The sequence below is a fragment of the Sturnira hondurensis genome, unplaced genomic scaffold (assembly GCF_014824575.4).
Source record: "Sturnira hondurensis isolate 20B ecotype Veracruz unplaced genomic scaffold, ASM1482457v3 Scaffold0015509, whole genome shotgun sequence".
Classification (NCBI taxonomy): Eukaryota; Metazoa; Chordata; class Mammalia; order Chiroptera; family Phyllostomidae; genus Sturnira; species Sturnira hondurensis.
Window position 1 is genome coordinate 2,405,914 of NW_028088140.1, and position 17,343 is coordinate 2,423,256.

A 17,343-nucleotide genomic window follows, 5' to 3' on the forward strand; every position below is an offset into this window, starting at 1 on the left:
ACAAAGTAAAATTCAAGCTTGAGCAAAAGTGCTTTCAAATCCAAGCCACTAAGCAATTCTTCTTTCTCTGTATTTAAAAAATAAATTGAGTTTTTTGTTGTTGTTGTTGTGCTACTTTTAAAAAAGAAAGAGGTTGATACAATAGGCCTGAGACCTAAGGGCTTCTTAAAAAAAATCAAACAAAGCATGCTGTACTGTGTTTTTGTTTACATTACTATACCCACCTGTATTTATTTAAAGTCTTTAGTATCTGCCTTAAGCACTTAAGTTTTGGGGAAAAAAGTTCTTTTAAAGTTTGAAAATGCATTGTACATATATGCCTTCCTGGTCAGCTGGCCAGATGAATCCTGCTAAATTCTCAGGAGCAGCAGTGAGTGATCCTATGTTCCTAAAGTCAACAATCCTGTTTGCCTACAGCCAATAAGCCTGTTGAAACAGCACTTAAATATTTAAATATTCCTTATCCTTTCAGCTACTCTTCGCAAGTCTTCAGAAGTTCACACCAAAGTCCTACCAACCGTAATAAGGTTGAGAGAGAGCAGGGTAGGGACCTTTGGGTTTGCGACTGACGGCTGAGAGCACTGTACCCATATACCTTCCTTTTCCCACCTCCCTTACTTGGAAGGCTGCTGCCATCCATGGTGGTGGTTCTGCTAAAGCCCCGTTTTAGCTGCAAAATACCACGAGGATAAATGATACAAATCAATACTGGTATGCAAAAATATTCTCTTATCTGCAACCTTTGGGGCCAGAATTCAGCTTCTCAGATTTTTAAAAAGACAATGAGATGAGGCACATAACAGACTCTCCAAGAAGGTGTTAGTACCCCAAAAAACATATTTCTATCTCTACAAAGGCTATGAATGTTCACATTAAGTGGGACAAATAACATGCTCACTTTAGGTCAGTAGAAATCTTGCAGACAAATGAATCTGTTGCAAATTTAGGGAAGAAATTTTAGTTTTTGGATTTTTAGATTAATATGGACTATATAGTCTAAAAACACAATAAAACTAAATTAAAATCAAATAGTTAAATTTTCTGTGGCACTGAGGACACAAAGATTCATTTTGACCCGGAAAAACTGGAAGAAATAGATTACAAAATATAACCACCTAATTTCAATAATTAAAAATGTGTATTTCATGATATACACGTTACAGTAAATGTCTCACTAGTACTCTAGCTACAGTACCAAAGAACCAGTACAAAATAATAACGAAATGCTTTAATTTTCTAGTGCTTTAAATAGTCAAATCTAAACTGAGAACATGGTGAGGGGTAAAGGTCGATTTTTTTTCCTATCAAAAAGGATTATATACATTTACTATAAAATGATGAGACTCAGTTACTATTAAGAGACATTATCAGTTGAGTGGAAGATTACCAATTATTTTTTGACTTTAATACATTAAACTGTTCTGAGTCTGTCTGCTACTGAAGGGGATTGTTGCAAGGTTCAGATGAAATGATAAACACATACATTTTACAGAGTACAGGTAAATGTATGATCTTATAATTGTCAAAAGAAATCACTTTCCAGCCAGATTTCACTGCATCAAACACTGTTAGTGTATAAACTAATCAGACTCATACATCAATTTAGGCTTATATATTATTCCTGAAACCAATCTTGAGACAGCATCTAAAATCAATCAAAATCTAGTAAAAAACAACCATAACAAATTCTGAACAAAAAACCCAGGCAGTAAGTACACCTGAATAGGTACGCTCCTACCATTGCAAATCCAACATCAGCTTTCTTTAATGCGGGGCCATCATTTGTACCATCGCCGGTTACTGCTACAACCTGACGTTGTTCTGAGACAGTACTGTCAATTATACCTGCAATTAAAGTAAATATTTGGGCTGTAAAAATGTTCCCTTTAATGAACAAGATGATTCTGCAGAATATCTGGTTGGGTCAGTTTTACAGACTCAAGGTTAAAAATAAATAATTAAACAACCATAAAGGAATGGAAACTGCTGAGATACTGGACAAGGAGCAACTCCAGAAACTGAAGTTACATTAAGAGCAATATCTTGTTTTAATCCCTCAAGATTAACACATTCATTCACCTACGGTACCAAAAGGAAGCATATTTAGACTTTACTAGGGAAAGATGATATCCATGATTCAATCTAATATTCGGTATCTATTACCATTTCAGGAAGCAGAAGATATTTCTAGATTAAGACACTGTGAAATAATAATACAAATCTACTCACCTTTAACCAGTGTATGCTTGTCAGTAGGAGATGATCTTGCAAGTACTCGAAGCTTTGGCCAAATCTTGTCTATCCGCTCTTGTTCAATCTATAAATTTTTGTCAAAGTTAAAATGTGCCCAAACCTAGTTTTACAATTTCAAATTAGTTATCTAGAGTACATATCAGTGGTTCTCAAAGTATGGTTAACAGACTTAGCAGCGCCAGAAATTCCTGGCAACTTGTTAGAAATGCAAATTCTTGAACAAGGGCCCAGGTACTGCTTTTTAAATACTCTGGGGTGGGGGCCTATCAATATTTTAAAGTTTTCCAGGTAACTCTGATGCATCCTCAAGCTTGAAAGTCACTGCTATCTGTACCATTTCAGGATCAAACTTCTTAATCTCCCCACTGCCTGTGAAAAGGGAAGCTCTTTAATTTAGCATAAGCAGTCCAGAGTTTGGGGTCCCATAAAAATGCTCCCTATCAACCTTTCCAAAGGCATCTTCTATTACTCGCTTACACGATGAATTTCTTTTTTTAAAAAAAATATTTATTTATTTATCTTTAGAGGGGAAGGAGAGAGGGAGAGAAACATCAATGTATGGTTGCTTTTGGTGCATCCCCTGCCGGGAACTGGCCTGCAACCCAGGCATGTGCCCTGACTGGGAATCGAACTGCGATCGTGTGCTTCGCAGGCCCATGCTCAATCCACTGAGCTATGCCAGTCAGGGCCACAATGAATTTCTTACACAATTTAGGAAACTTCATTTCCTAAAATGCTAGTGTTTTGTTTCTTGAAGTGTGGGCTGCATGTACTCATAATGCCTAACAGAGTGCATTCTGTACAAATACATTCAATATGTATTTGTTGAATGAAATTTCTAATACATTCAGGAAAAAAACAAACAAACCCATACCTCTCCTTTTTCATTTCGTATTCTTCTGTTGAAATCTTTACCTTCTAGGCATAGGAAATCTTCCCCAGGATGTAAAATACCACATTTGGTAGCGATAGCCCGAGCAGTATTAATATTATCACCAGTGACCATCCGCACAGTAATTCCAGCCCTCTGACATTTCTTTATTGCATCTGGTACCTGATTTACATGAAAAAGAAGTCTATATTACAAAAGAAAATTAGTATTTTCAGAGGGAAAAATCCCAGTGAACAAATATACATTAGCTCCCAGTCCTAGAAATGACAACTTTAACTTTCTCAATATTCAGTTTTTCCCAGTAATCTCTTCTTTTCTCTTCTACTACCACAGTCCTAGTTCAGGCTTCATTTTTAGTTGTCATCCAACTTAATCTGTTTGCATTATTTATTTACCAAAAGCTTTTTAAACCACTTTTCTCCCAGGCAAACATGGTAGTTCTTTGGCTGGCTTCCCACCTTCTTGATTTTACTGCTCATCCACACACAGTACATGTTGGGATTCTTCAGGGTTATGGGTAGCTCACCTCCTCTCATAACTTCAACTACCATGTACGAGTTAGTAATTTTCAAAGCTAAATCTTTCTCCCATCTCATTGTGATAGCTGGATTCACAGATCCACAAAAAAATGGGTATCAAAATTAATGTGTCCAAATTTTGTTTTCGAAACCTACTTTATTATCTAACAGAAACCTGAGGGTCTTCTGACCTCTTCCATCTCCCTTACCCTACACACCCTGAAGAGCTATAGCTTATACCTTGTTCCTATTGCTTGTTGTCTGAGCTATTACAATAGCTTTTTAATTCATATCCCTGTCTTGATGTTTGTTCCTCCTATAAAACATGACATACTTGACAGAATAGTTTTTTTCTAATATACTTTCTTAAAAACATATAACTCCCCTACTGTTATATAACAAACCATAGTAACAGTATTATGTCTGAGCCTCAGAATACTTTTCCAAATTTATCTTACAACTTTCTCTGTTATATATAACTTGATAGCTAAATGATTTAATATATTTCTGTGCCTGTTTCTGCAATTCCCTTTGCCTAGAAAACCTTTCCTGCTCTTCTCAAACCAAAAAACCCAAACTAGAGTTTGAAAATGCAAATGCAGGTAACATAAAAGACAGCCATCCAAGTAACATGAGGAAAACATGCTGAAAACGACAAAGTCTGAGATGAAGGCTCAATAAAAGAGCTACTGTATTTTGCCATGTATAATGCATACCCACATTTTCGGTCCAAACTGTCAGGAAAAAGAAAAGATTTCATTTTAATTTTTAAATTCAATTATTTATTTACTGATATTTAGAAACAAAACCAATGATCATATTCCAAGGTATTATTTGGCATATGGGTATTGTCATTGCTTTCTAGTTACACTTTCAACAAACACGAATAAAAGAATTAAAAACATTTACATAGCTGTGGAGTTAGTACTACCCATGTATAGTGCACATCCTATTTTTTCCCTCAAAAGTGTACACATTATACATGGCAAAATACGGTGCCCAGCCCTAGCCTGCTTTACCATGGGGAAATGAGTGCCCAATGTTGACAGAACCTACAATTTCAAGAGAAAGCAGTAGCCCAGATTTATTTGTACTCTTGATATTTAATGTTTTAAACACTCACACGTGACTGAAGGCTTAATTTGACCTGTAAGCTGTTTATGACCTCTACTGTAAATACAGTTTAAGTGTAACATCTCTGGGAGTTTTCATGGTCTACCTAGCCAAATTTGCATTATACATTACCTCTATTATAGCTAATCATATTATAGTTATTTGTTTACCTAAGTTTTCAGCAAATCAATGAGCTTCTTGAGGATAGAACCCTCACCTTTGCATCACCAATGTCTAGCACAGTGCCTTTCATTCCTGTAACAAGCAAGTGTCTGGCATAGAAGAGGAGCTTAAATTTGTTGAACTACTGAATTAAGTAAGTATCTTTGGGATAATAGTCACCCTTTGATATTTTCCATGGAGGAGCATATACTAGGCAGGGTACTATGGGTACCACTGTGTCTTAAAACATGTGTAATTTAATTACTTTAACATACATAAATATGTATCTGTAAGTTTTAGGATTTATAATTTAAAAGTATATCCCTCCATCCAGTCAACTCACAGTTATTCAAATCACTAGAGAGTGCATTCACATCACGAGCATTCACTTAAACTAATATTTACTGAATGCCAGGCAGTACGCTGGGTGCTGGTGACACAGAGGTGAGTGAAAGGACAGAGCCTGCCCAGATTATTTTAAAAAAATAAATAAGTAAATCAGTATTTGATTTTAAAAACACTGGTCTGCTCTACAAATGTTAACATATACCCTGATACTTCATTTGAGATATAATGTAACCCAAATTTGTCTGCCTAAGCACTCACTATAAGGAGATATCCTGAGATGGCTCAGAATAGGGGAACAATGAATGAGAGAAAGAAACTGGTCTCAGGTTAAAACTATGTGGCAAATAATATTTAAGAAAGGCAAACTGACATTTATTAATTGCCCGCTAGCCAGCAAATACTTCCACCTAAACCTCCCAAACTACTTCTACTTTTACAGATAAGAAATTGAAGAGAAGCTAAGTACCTTGTTCAAGTATGTATGCATATGCAATAAAACTGGATTTGTCCTACATATTAACTAATCAAGGTTCTCTAATCAGAACTGCATAGTGTAGAATACTCAGAAAAGGTGTTTCATATTAGATTGTCTCATTTTAGTATAAAAGTACTCTTCTGATTTGTGGTACTGAAAAAACTGTCACGTTTAAAAAAGATAAAACTCTCCATCAACCTCAACACCAAGAACACAATAAAAGTAATACATTTTCCAAAGGACAAAGTTTGTAGACATCCTGATTTAATATTATATTTAGATAACATTTAAGCTGTAAGTCAATGTATCAAATTTTGAATGGTTTTCCTCTGACCAAATGTTGGAAAAATCATCCATTTCGATGTTTCATAAGCATACGAAACCCCAAAACCCGAAACTGAATTTCTCTTGATCTCTAAATATTCTGCTTCTTTTGATTCTTATTAGCACCTCCCACCCACCCTGTTATGCAAATCAGAGACTGACTACCCCTCTTCTAGAAGATAGACAATTGTGGAGATACGCAGTCTTAAACCCTCTTTCCATCCTTTCCCCAGCAGATCTTTAACCTCAAATATGAATGGTTCAGCCTAGACTACTTTCAGGCTCCTAGGTCCAAATGCCTACTTGCCATGTATGTAGCTGTTTCAGACACCTCTACAACATGTGCAAAGCCAACCTACTCATTCTCATTGGTTTGACCACGATTTACTTTGAAATCATCGCCTTTTTTTCTATCTGCCCAGCCACACCCATCATTTTAGGCCATGATCATCTCCTGCCTGCGATGACTACAATGATCTTACTGGCTTCCCTGCTTCCTCTTTCTTTCTGGTTTCTCTCTTACACAGTACCCCAACTAGTACTTAAACAAACCACCTGAATCATGTCACTTCCAAGCCTAAATTTCCTTAATTTTAGAATAAAATTCAGAGCCCTTATCTGGCCCTTCTTGTCCACACTTTTAGCCACATTGGTCTCCTTTCCGTCTTTGAAACAAACACTTTCTCTGCTTTGGGCTTCTGTGTGTTTTGTTCCGCTTGCCTGGATTACCCTTCCTGCAGCTCTCTACATGCTGGCTCACACTCAGCCATCGGATCTCAGCTCAGATGTCATATCCTCAGAGGTTCTTAATGTGGCCTCGGTTGCCTCATTTCATCACCATGTGCTTACCCTTTACTGCCCTTATCACACTCACATTTGCCTTACTAATGTCACTCCAGCCCCTCTCCCCCATGACATCCAGAATGTAAGGCCTGTGAGGGCAGGGACCAAGTCTTATTCATCAGAGAATGTATTTTCATTTGGCGTATTTATAATTTTTGTCTGTTTGGTTGTCTGTCCCCTCTAGAATATAAGTTTCATGACAATTCTATTTATAGCTGTAGTATGCCTAGTTCTAAAACAGTGCCTGGTACTACACACCAGGGGTTGAATCAATTAGTTCATGGCAAACAAAAGCTGTTTTTGCCTTTGACTTTTTACTCACATTGCTTCTCTGCTCAGAATGTGCTTGCTGCTATCGCTCTTGGTTTAGCTTAATACCTCCTTATCCTTTAAGACTCAGATCAGGTAATTAACCTTTAGGAAGTCCTACTTGACCACTCCAGTGCTTAATGTAGCACAGTGGTCTTTTAAGCACATGTGTTTTAGAGAGAGAGCGCCAGGATTTAAACACACTAGCTGGCTCTATGGTCTAAAGATCACCTCCATATATCTTAACTCTTTTTTACTTGTCAAATGAGAGTAATAATCATACAGGTGAACATTAAAATAAATTATACACGTAAAAGCATTTGGCATTGTATCTGGCACATAGTAAGAACTCAAAAGATGCTGTCACTTGAGACTAGGTTGAGGGCTCATGTCCTGTGCTCACATAAAGCTCACATGCTCTATATATCTAACAATGTCCTAACAACCTGGGTTGTAACTGCCATATGTTTGTCTACCCCCACTCACAGCAGTGACTTCTTTAATAAGGCCAGAGGTTAGATCCCCCCAATTTTTGTCTCTAGTACCCTAGTATAGTACCTGGACACAATAGTTGCTCAATAAACTTAAAAAAAAAAGATTTAAAGAAAAGCAAAGTCTAGAGCTGCATGCTGTCCAATATGGTAGCAAAATATTTAAATTTAAATCAAGCAATATAAAAAATTCAGTTTTTCAATTGTACTAGCCACACATAAAGAACTCAGTAGTCACATGTGGCCACTGACTACTGTGCTAAGTAATATATAAAACATTTCTATCATCACAGGGTTCAACAGGACAGTGCTGGTCTAGAGACCGAAAACAACTTAACAGAATGATATTTAACATAAATATCAACTGAAAAACTTACTCAGTTGAAGGCACTATGCTAGGTCATGGTGCTATAAACACAGCATCTCAAAAAGAAGCTGTCTAAACTAAGAATAGTATTGCATAACAAGCACTATTATTTCACTTATCTCTGATTCACACAGAAAAAAATCATAAACACTAAGAATTTTACTAGAAAAGTAGTTACAGTTAGTGCCTAGGTCCTCTATAGTTAAGAGATTCTGCACATGCAGAACAGAATGTTTCACCACCTCAGGTCTCACAGGATCTTCAATCCCCACAACAGCAATGCATGTAAGGCCGGTGACAATATCATTTTCATTATCCCACTCTGGTTCTGGTTCTCCTGCTGGGAAATCTCTGAATGCAAGACATATGGTTCTCAAGCCTTCTGATGCCATCGGTTCAATCACAGTTTTTACAATATCATCACGGTCCCTTGGTCTGAATACTTTTGCCTCACCATTAGCACTCAAGATTTTGAAACACCTAAAAGGAAATGTTGAATCCAAACATCAATAATTAATAAAAGTAATGGTTAATGCCATTTAAGTGAACTGGAAGGGCTAGAAATCATGGGATCTGGTATCTGGAATTTAGAGAGTTACCTATGTTGTAGTTTTACAAACTTAAATCATATTCACTTTTCACTCTCTCCTGTATAAAACAGACAGTTCTAATTTTTATGCTTCTCCTTTGATAGCTTTCCACTTTATCAATTATTCTCCAAACCCTTTCTTTTAGAAATGTAGAGCTTTCACATTTTCACAAAGAACCCCTACTGACAGAGGAGAATAAACTATGCACCTATGCATTTTGGTATAGAGTTAGACATTAATTTTGATGAACATAACTCACAAATATTTTCTTCTTCTATAGTAAAAAACCAAGTTCATTCAATCCCTTACCTGAGATGTGGTTTCATCAACTATCTTGTTTTACCATAACAGAGAAAACCCCACAAAACGCTTCCTGTTAAAATAAGTGTTCTAGTAGAATGAGAGAGATAAAGCGAACATAGTTTATCTGTCAGTGACACCAACCACAATCTTTTACTTATCTGGTAAGTAGAAGCTGCACTGCAGCCTTCCCTACTTAAAGTCTGTTCTTCACAGAGCCCCTCTACACCCCTCTCCCTCGGTGACGCTGCCTCCTCCTGCTTCTAGGCAGGTGATTCCCAAATCTACGTTTCCTGGTTTGTTTTCCAAAGCTCTCCATCACTGCTGAAGTACCCACTCAGAAGTTGTACTAGCACCTTATTCTTACTGTAGGGAAGACTCAAAGCTGCCTCCTCAGCGTCCGTCTAACAAACATCAACAGTACCCCAACAATTCAGTGTACCATGAGCCCTCATTAATGCATCGATAGGCTCTGTAACTTTAAACGAAAATGATGTATATAACAGAGCCAATTTTACCATAGGCTAATGGATACAAATAAGAATTAAGTTCCTATGGTATCTTATTAACGTCATAACAAATGATGTTGAATGAAACAATGTTATTAGAAGACCTACTATAAATCTAAAATTTCACCTAAATACTTTATCTATATACTATTACCTCATAAGTCCTATATATTTGTCCTCTCAACAGTGCTTTCAATAACGTCTCTCCTTTCTCTTGCCCCTGCTAGTGACTTCTTCTGGCTCTGACTCTGAGTTAGAGCTATTCTGATAGCCTTTGAAATCTGTCTACAGTTCATTTTACTCTCCCCCAACCCACCTTATTTCCTGATATAAGAATTGTCTTCAATCACAGCTTTGATCATTCTACTATCTGATGGAAAAAAATACTTCAGTCACAGTATCTGGCCTACAACTAAGTTTTAACTGCTCAGCCTAGTGTTTAAGAGTTTCTACAACAAAGTGTAAATATCACCTGGAAATAGTTTCTGAAATCTTTTTTTTTACTATCTATTAGATTCCATGCTATACATTATTTTACTTCACTGTTGCAGAGTTTGTGGTTATCCCTCTCATTCTGGGTTGAGGAAAATGAAACCTAAGGAAAGAATTTGCCTAAAGTCCCAAAGGTAGTGAGGTGCAGTGAAGTGTCAAAGCCTCACTGATTCTTGATTTAAAAAATTTCCCCGTACCATCTATCTGCTACCCAGCAAGCCATGGGTGCAAAATTGCTGGTCTTTTGCACTGAAATCGGATAACCAAGCTTACTGCAAAGGGAAGGAAGCTGCGGGAGGCCTGTGTGCCAGTACAGCCCGTGTCTTCTCTGTTGACCTGGACCACTAGCTATTCCCCACTACGGCCTCCACACCCCAACTCCTTTCCTTGGATGTGGCTTCCTTGCACCTGGATGCTCTTCTTTCACACCAACACTCATCTCAAACGCCGCATCGCTCACAGTAAAATCTTTCTTCCTGAAACATTACTCACTTTTCATATGCTGCCTTATCACTAGTCATACGCTTGTCTCTTCAGCCTATTAAACCATAATCTGTCAAGTATTCATTAAGATAACACTAATTATAGTCCACTTGAAAGCATATTAAGAGTAGAAGTATTTTAAATGCTGTAATTTCAAGTGAGTTCTATAGTTCCTAAACTGCTCTTAATTTTTTTTAAAGTTTTCTACTTCTGTATTGTAATTAAAGAAACCAAAATAACTTCAACACCTGTAATAGCACATAAACTTTAGGGAAATTATAGATTAACAAATAATTAAGATTTAAGCTACTCGTCTGTATGAAGACAGTAAAAAAGAAAGTTTACCATTCAAAATGACAGATTTTTAAATACGATACCACAGCTACATTAGCATGATAGAACTTCATTCTAATATAAAAACAGAATTCTTAATATCTAGTTTTAATGCTTTGCTTTTTCATCACATTTTTGCATCTACTGTCTATAATGCAGTGTTGAACATAAAAACTTTAGTTTTCCTTTATAAGAAGCTTATTTTTTCATGATCCTATACAAAAATGAACTCAACATGTCAAAACAAATACCAAGATTCACTTTATTAAATTACCAGATTGAATGTCAGGGCTTATTTCCTGTGGTAGAACAGTAAGAAATAAAAGAAACTGGAGTATAAAACAGCAGAATAACAAGGGAGAATATCTGGATACCATTAAAGTATACTAAAAAGCTCTGAGGTGCTATCAATTGCCTGATATTCACAAACATGAAAACAGAAACAGCAACATAGCAGGTATTCCATAAAGCAATTGTAGTTAGCAATTTATTCATCTAAGCATTTTACTCTTACTTTTTCAGAATAATCTCAGATGCACCCTTGCTGAATATTCGATAACTTCCATCTGAATTTTTCAGGACAGTACTCATGGACTTCCTAACAGAATTAAAGGTGTAGACTTTGTATAACGCTTCTTCTGGTATTTCATTTCTAACATCCTGATAATCCCGTTTTAAATCCAAAAGAAGTCCCAACAAGGCACATTCAGTTTTATTACCAACATGACGAGGTAATCCACCCTCTTTCTCTGGTGGCTGTAAGAGAAAAAGGTTTAGAGACTAGCTAGTATCATCTTGCTTCTCTATGACAGTTTAATTTATCATATGAAACAGAATGCAGCATTTTAAAACAAAATTACATAGGAAACTTCTATTAACATAGGCATTTCAGAGAGGGACAGAGAAAGATGAAGTAGAAAGGAGCTCTGGGATGAGAACGACACGGATTCCAATCTCAGCTGTGCCAGTGACTAGCTACATGAACTTTTGGTAAATTACCCACAGGCTGTGGTCCTTGGCTTCAGCATCTGAAAAACAGGAGCACTCATGACCCAAGAATTAAATAAGACATGTGCAATTTAAAGTTGGTTCCTGACACATCGTGGGACTTAAACTTTAACTCCTTTCCTTTTCCTGCTTTCACTGAACATTTATATTAAATAGTTGAAAATTAAATCTAAAACTTTTATGGCTTAAAATAACAGTTTATCCACTAAAATAAAGCACGGTTGTCTGAATACAATATATATAAAAGCTTTATTTTTTTCACAGTATCTTCAAAAGTTTCACCTCATGTAATCATCACAACAGTATTAAGGGCAGATGTAACTATCTCTACTTAATTGAAGAAAGTAAAGCTCAGACTTTCAGCTAGTAAAAGGTAAAGCTAGATCTACAACCAAGATCCCCATTTCCTTCCAGTCCAATGATCCAATTCATGTATATTGTCATTAAACAACTCCCAATATTAATTTTGTTCATACTCTTTGGCCATAAACAATGAGAACACACATCAAATGAAAGAATTTCATGCTTTGTTATTAGTAGGACTTTTAAAACTTGCAAAGTTGAAAATATTTTATTTTAAGATAGTACAAGTCTAGAATTACTTCACTGAGTTAGTTCCAAAAGGTCTAAGCATCACCTGATAGGTAGGATGTATTGAAAAATGAGTAGAACACACAGCAAACATATAGAAAACATTATTTTAAGTTGAAATCTGGTTTCAAAAAAATTGACAATTGAACTTCTACAAAAATCTTTTTTATTTTAGTTTATAAAAGTAGGATGGCTTGGTCTTTCACAAAATAAGCTTAATAAGAATTAAAAATTAAGAACTTTTTGTGGTTATAGGCTTGAGAATGTCTAAATACAGGAAATTAAAAATGTAGGAAGAAAAAATGACAGGTAAACAAAATGTGTATGTTGAGCAACAAATTTTGTTCACGAAACAAACTGTATCAAAGAAACATACATTATATGACCATATGCCTTTTAAAAACAACACAATTCAGTTTTCCAACAGGTCTAAAGAGCTACATACAATCTAATTACAGTTACAAATCAACTTTCATGTATAAATCATTAAAGAAACCTACCAGTATTTTTGACGTATAAGCACAATTCACAGAAATTCCTGTTACGAGATAGGACAAAATATTTGGTGGAATAGCTTCTGGTTCAGGAACCTTTTTATAATGCTTTTCATTTATGTAAGCTTGAACGACTGTCATTCTGTTCATTGTCAATGTTCCTGTTTTATCTGAACAAATGGCTGTAGCATTTCCCATGGTTTCACAAGCATCCAGATGCCTTACTAAGTTATTATCTTTCATCATTTTCTACAGTGACAAAAAAATCTAGTTATGCCGCATATAAAACCAACAGCCTTGTCACATTCAAATTATAAACTGCTTAAAATCAGAAAAAAAAACTCCCATATATACAGATACACAGTACAAACCAAGAATTTAATACTGTAAGAATTGTAGGTATATTTGACCTATTCAAGTAAAATTTCTGAGGTTTCCAATCTGACCAGTGCATAACATAACGTCTAGTAAATGAATAGATACGGGCACCCATCTGTAAATCATACTGACTCTACTCCTCCATCAGCTTCTGTGAGGTGTACTCAAATTACAAGAGCAATGGCAATCTGTCCTGCAACTACAGAGGTACTTACTGCAGTGTCAGAGTATATTACACTTAAGGATTAAGTCTCCTTATAAAGTGGAAAATAAGAGATTCTTATATCAACCACCAAATAGGAATAGCCTGTATCAATTAAAATATACAGGTTGTGGGCTGCAGTTGTCTGATTTTTTTGTTTTTTGATTCTGATAAAGTTAACATACTAAAAACCAGAGTGGGTTATTTTTATCTTTTCTACATGCTGATGCATTTGGTATTCTCAACCTTTGAATCATCTCTCTTACTCACAAGTATAAAAAAGATAATTTCTAAAAACTTAAAAAGTTTCACAGTAGTCCCAAAAGGCATTTCAAGTTAAAATACTTGATAATTAATTCTGAAAACATATGTGAAAGGGGTTAAAAATAACAGAGTTGTTTTCCAAAGTGTGTTCTTTGACTACTAATATGCAAGATGTTGCAAAAAACTGGTTCCTTGAAGAAATAAATACGGGGAACAAGATGTGTACCTCCAAAATTACTTGTGATTTGAATTAATATTAAAGAGTAAAAGAATGAAGTTCTTTTTTCAGTAAAGAAAATGTGTTCAATTTTGCACTAAAAGGATGCATAAAAAATATACCTCAGTGAAAAGAACAGTAGTTGGTAACATTTAAGGTAAACATAAAAGGTTAAAGAACAGAAGTTAAAATGCTCTCATTTTCTATTGAAGGAACACAAATCAACCCTGCCTATATTATTTTGATAAAGTGAAAAATTAGTATCATTAATGACTATTCAAAATGAACTAATGACAGTATTGGTAAAATGACAGATAAATGTGTCTAAAATATGTTTACATCAATTACTTATTATTATCTTAAAAATTAAATACATGACACTGTATTTCATCACCACTTTGATACATTTTATTTTTGAGACAAAAGATGTCAAATGTCTAAAAAAAATAACCTCTAACAGTAATGAAAAAAATATTCTTATCATGACAGGTCTATTGTAAAATACTTGGGAACACTGGGACCAGAATGAAAGCAGAAATGATGACTAATTACTTCATATCGCTCATTGTCATCAATGGTACTTAAGGAGGACCGCTAATTAACAACAGAAATTGACAAGAGCAGCATTCTTTAAGTATAATTTTACTTGTGAAGCCATTTCAAAAGATTAAAACTGTCCAAGATAAACCTTTAAAATCACCCTTTCCATATAAAGTATAAAACTGATAAAAATAAATAACCTTCAGATTATTACTTTAGGTAAATAGCAGCCAGCAAAGCCATCAAAGCAGTTTTTTAGCATACTACTTGGAAAACAATAATGACTGAGCTACTGTAAATCAGGTCGTCCAAGCAGGTGACATGTGAAGAGACCTGAATAAAGTAAGAGATGACTGGAAGGAAGGAATAAGTGAGCTGTGGCAACATGGTTGGGATATGTGAAAACAACTGGAAGAATGCTGAGGTCGACCAGAAGGAGAAAGAGGTAGGCAATTAGCACCAAGAGGTAAGCAAGAGCCAGACTGGGCAGGGCCCTCAGGCCCTGGGAAGGAGCTGGAATTTTATTCTTAAGTGTCTGAAAAGCCACTTAAGTTTTACGCAAGGAAACAACACGGTAGATAACTGTTTTTAGGAAAACGAGTCTGCCTACTTCACGAGGCAATGAAAGTGGGAAAGTGGGAGCAAGCAAGCTTTAGGAGGTTGGATCGGAGTGAATGCTCTTTGCTCTTATACCACAGGTAAATGACATTCTTAATCTTACAAATGGAAAAAGGAGGGAACATGACTTGACAACGTCAACTACCACACAATGAAAATGAAGGCAGAAATCTGCCTAGCAGAGTTGTGCTTAGTTTTGTGGCAAGGCTGTCCTCCAGGGCATGTACAGGTCTCTATGTATAGGGATCTTCATTCAGCTGGGGGAAGAGAGGGAATCAATGAAAGCATTTCTAAAGTGTAAACAAGTGTAAATGTATGGAATTCTTACTTTCAGAATCAGAAATGAGTACCCAGATGTACAATTCTACACCAGCTGGGGCTTTACACTTAGCACATCTCCTTAAGCATGTCTACTTACCTTGACTGAATAAGCCAATGAGATGGTGACTGCAAGTGGAAGACCTTCTGGCACGGCTACCACTAAAACCGTAACTCCAATAATGAAGAATTTCACAAAATATTGTATGTAAATTGGTGTGCACTCAGCAAGCCACGGTCTCTTCTGAACCCAGAATGTATCAATTACAAAATATAATACTAGAATGATAACTGTGATGGCAGACATCAACAAACCTTTCAGTATACAAAGAAAAAAGATGTAATTATTTAAATATTCCAGACATGACCCATTGTCAGTTGCAAACTAGCCACTGGAAGCATAACTGGTTTGGTGATAATAATTTTAATTTCTCTGGGAAAGTGTTCACCTCTTTTTAAGCACTTGACATTATCATATTTAATTTTTGCATCCAAGTATAGACCTGTCCTCAGAAATGGGGGAAAAGTGTTCATGATTCTTCCCTAGACTTAACTGTACCTTCAATCTTCTACTAAAGCTGCGACAAAATAATAGGGAGTGACAAGGAAATACCAAAAGCTTAGTAGTAAACTGGTGCTTTACATGTTAGTAACTTGCCTGTTGCTGAAAGAGAATGTAATAAGAATCTGATGAATGAAGAGAAATGAAATGAAATATTTGATGCTACCTTTCTTATTAAAAAATTATCTGAATTACTATTTTAGTCTATTCTAATTACTTCATTAACTTAGAAAAACAAGAGGCAATCATATATTACTAATCATTCACCTCTCTATTTTTCTAATAATGAGTATTAAAAAATAAGGCAAGTCTACATTTCTGGGTCTAATAATCCAATCCAATGCTTATTAGACACCATCATTATCCCAAATTCACCCTTATCCCAAACAGTATAGAGTCAATATTACCACCTGCCTACATATTACAAAAAAAAGCCACTATTTGCTATCAGTTAATAAACCTCTCAAGGACAGAAATAAAAGCTTTTCCCAACCTATTCCTAGGAAGCAGCAGGATAACGTAACTTTGGTGATTTTAATAACGTGTGCTGACCAACAAAGGTGACACCGCTGGGGGCCTGCTCTTTTCTCTAAGGGCTACTCTTCTTTTCTAACAGAGTAAGGAGTTCTCTCAACATGCGTCTTCTAGTGATGGCAACACTTCAGTAATTTCAGCCTCACCAGGATGATGCTCTAATCCATTTATTTAACTAAGCTATAACTTTTAGAAAAACATATACTTCGATTTTTCATAAATACTAAAAAGAACAAAATGCATGGTAAATTTTCATTTTGTTAAAATATAGTTGGGTAGCCTCACTGCTAGCCCTCTATATTGTTCCCCAAAATTCAGAGATGAGAGCTTGGGGCTTGCGAACAGGGCAGACTCGGGCATCACTCCTACCGTGACCACTTACTTACAAGCTAACTGGCAGAGGACGTGGCCCTCTATGCAAAGTGGGGATAACAGCCTCGAAGCTGCAATGAATATTACAAGGATCTACAATAACTCAAAAGGCCTGGTACATTGTGAATAAAATTGAAAATATTTTTAACTCCTCTTCTACTCACAAACCAACGATTTTTCAGCTATGCCCAAAATAGTTTTTTAAGCAGGAAGGTGGCATATTTTAAAACAAAACTTTTTTCTTCTCTATATCATACCTGCTTTGCCAATCTGAACAGCCAGCTTTGTAAGTTTCCCTTGTAAAACAGATTTTTCTTTTTTTGGCAGATTTGCTTTCTTTTTGTCTTTTTCATCACTGTCTCCACCATCCTCACTCTTCAAAGGCTGCATTTCCATGGCTGCACCATCCTGGGCTTTTGCTATATTTAAGAGCAAATGTAATT

The 17,343-nt window shown here is 35.8% G+C and overlaps 1 protein-coding gene and 1 long non-coding RNA gene across 4 annotated transcripts in view; both read right to left on the minus strand.

The window, feature by feature from the left end:
• Positions 1-17,343, minus strand: part of ATP2B1 (ATPase plasma membrane Ca2+ transporting 1) — a 125,175-nt gene that overhangs the window by 23,879 nt on the left and 83,953 nt on the right. For all 3 annotated transcript variants that reach the window (XM_037064649.1, XM_037064650.1, XM_037064651.1), the window contains exons 8-15: positions 17,158-17,319; positions 15,533-15,747; positions 12,902-13,144; positions 11,317-11,558; positions 8,338-8,575; positions 3,128-3,307; positions 2,230-2,317; positions 1,739-1,845 (exon numbers count right to left, since the gene is read on the minus strand). In XM_037064649.1, coding sequence (XP_036920544.1) covers positions 1,739-1,845; positions 2,230-2,317; positions 3,128-3,307; positions 8,338-8,575; positions 11,317-11,558; positions 12,902-13,144; positions 15,533-15,747; positions 17,158-17,319 — 1,475 coding nt within the window. The remainder of the gene's footprint in view (positions 1-1,738; positions 1,846-2,229; positions 2,318-3,127; positions 3,308-8,337; positions 8,576-11,316; positions 11,559-12,901; positions 13,145-15,532; positions 15,748-17,157; positions 17,320-17,343) is intronic.
• Positions 101-747, minus strand: LOC118999919 (uncharacterized). Its single transcript, XR_005069198.1, has 2 exons — positions 515-747; positions 101-161 (listed from the first exon to the last, which is right to left on the minus strand). It is a non-coding gene; the product is annotated as an uncharacterized LOC118999919 (long non-coding RNA).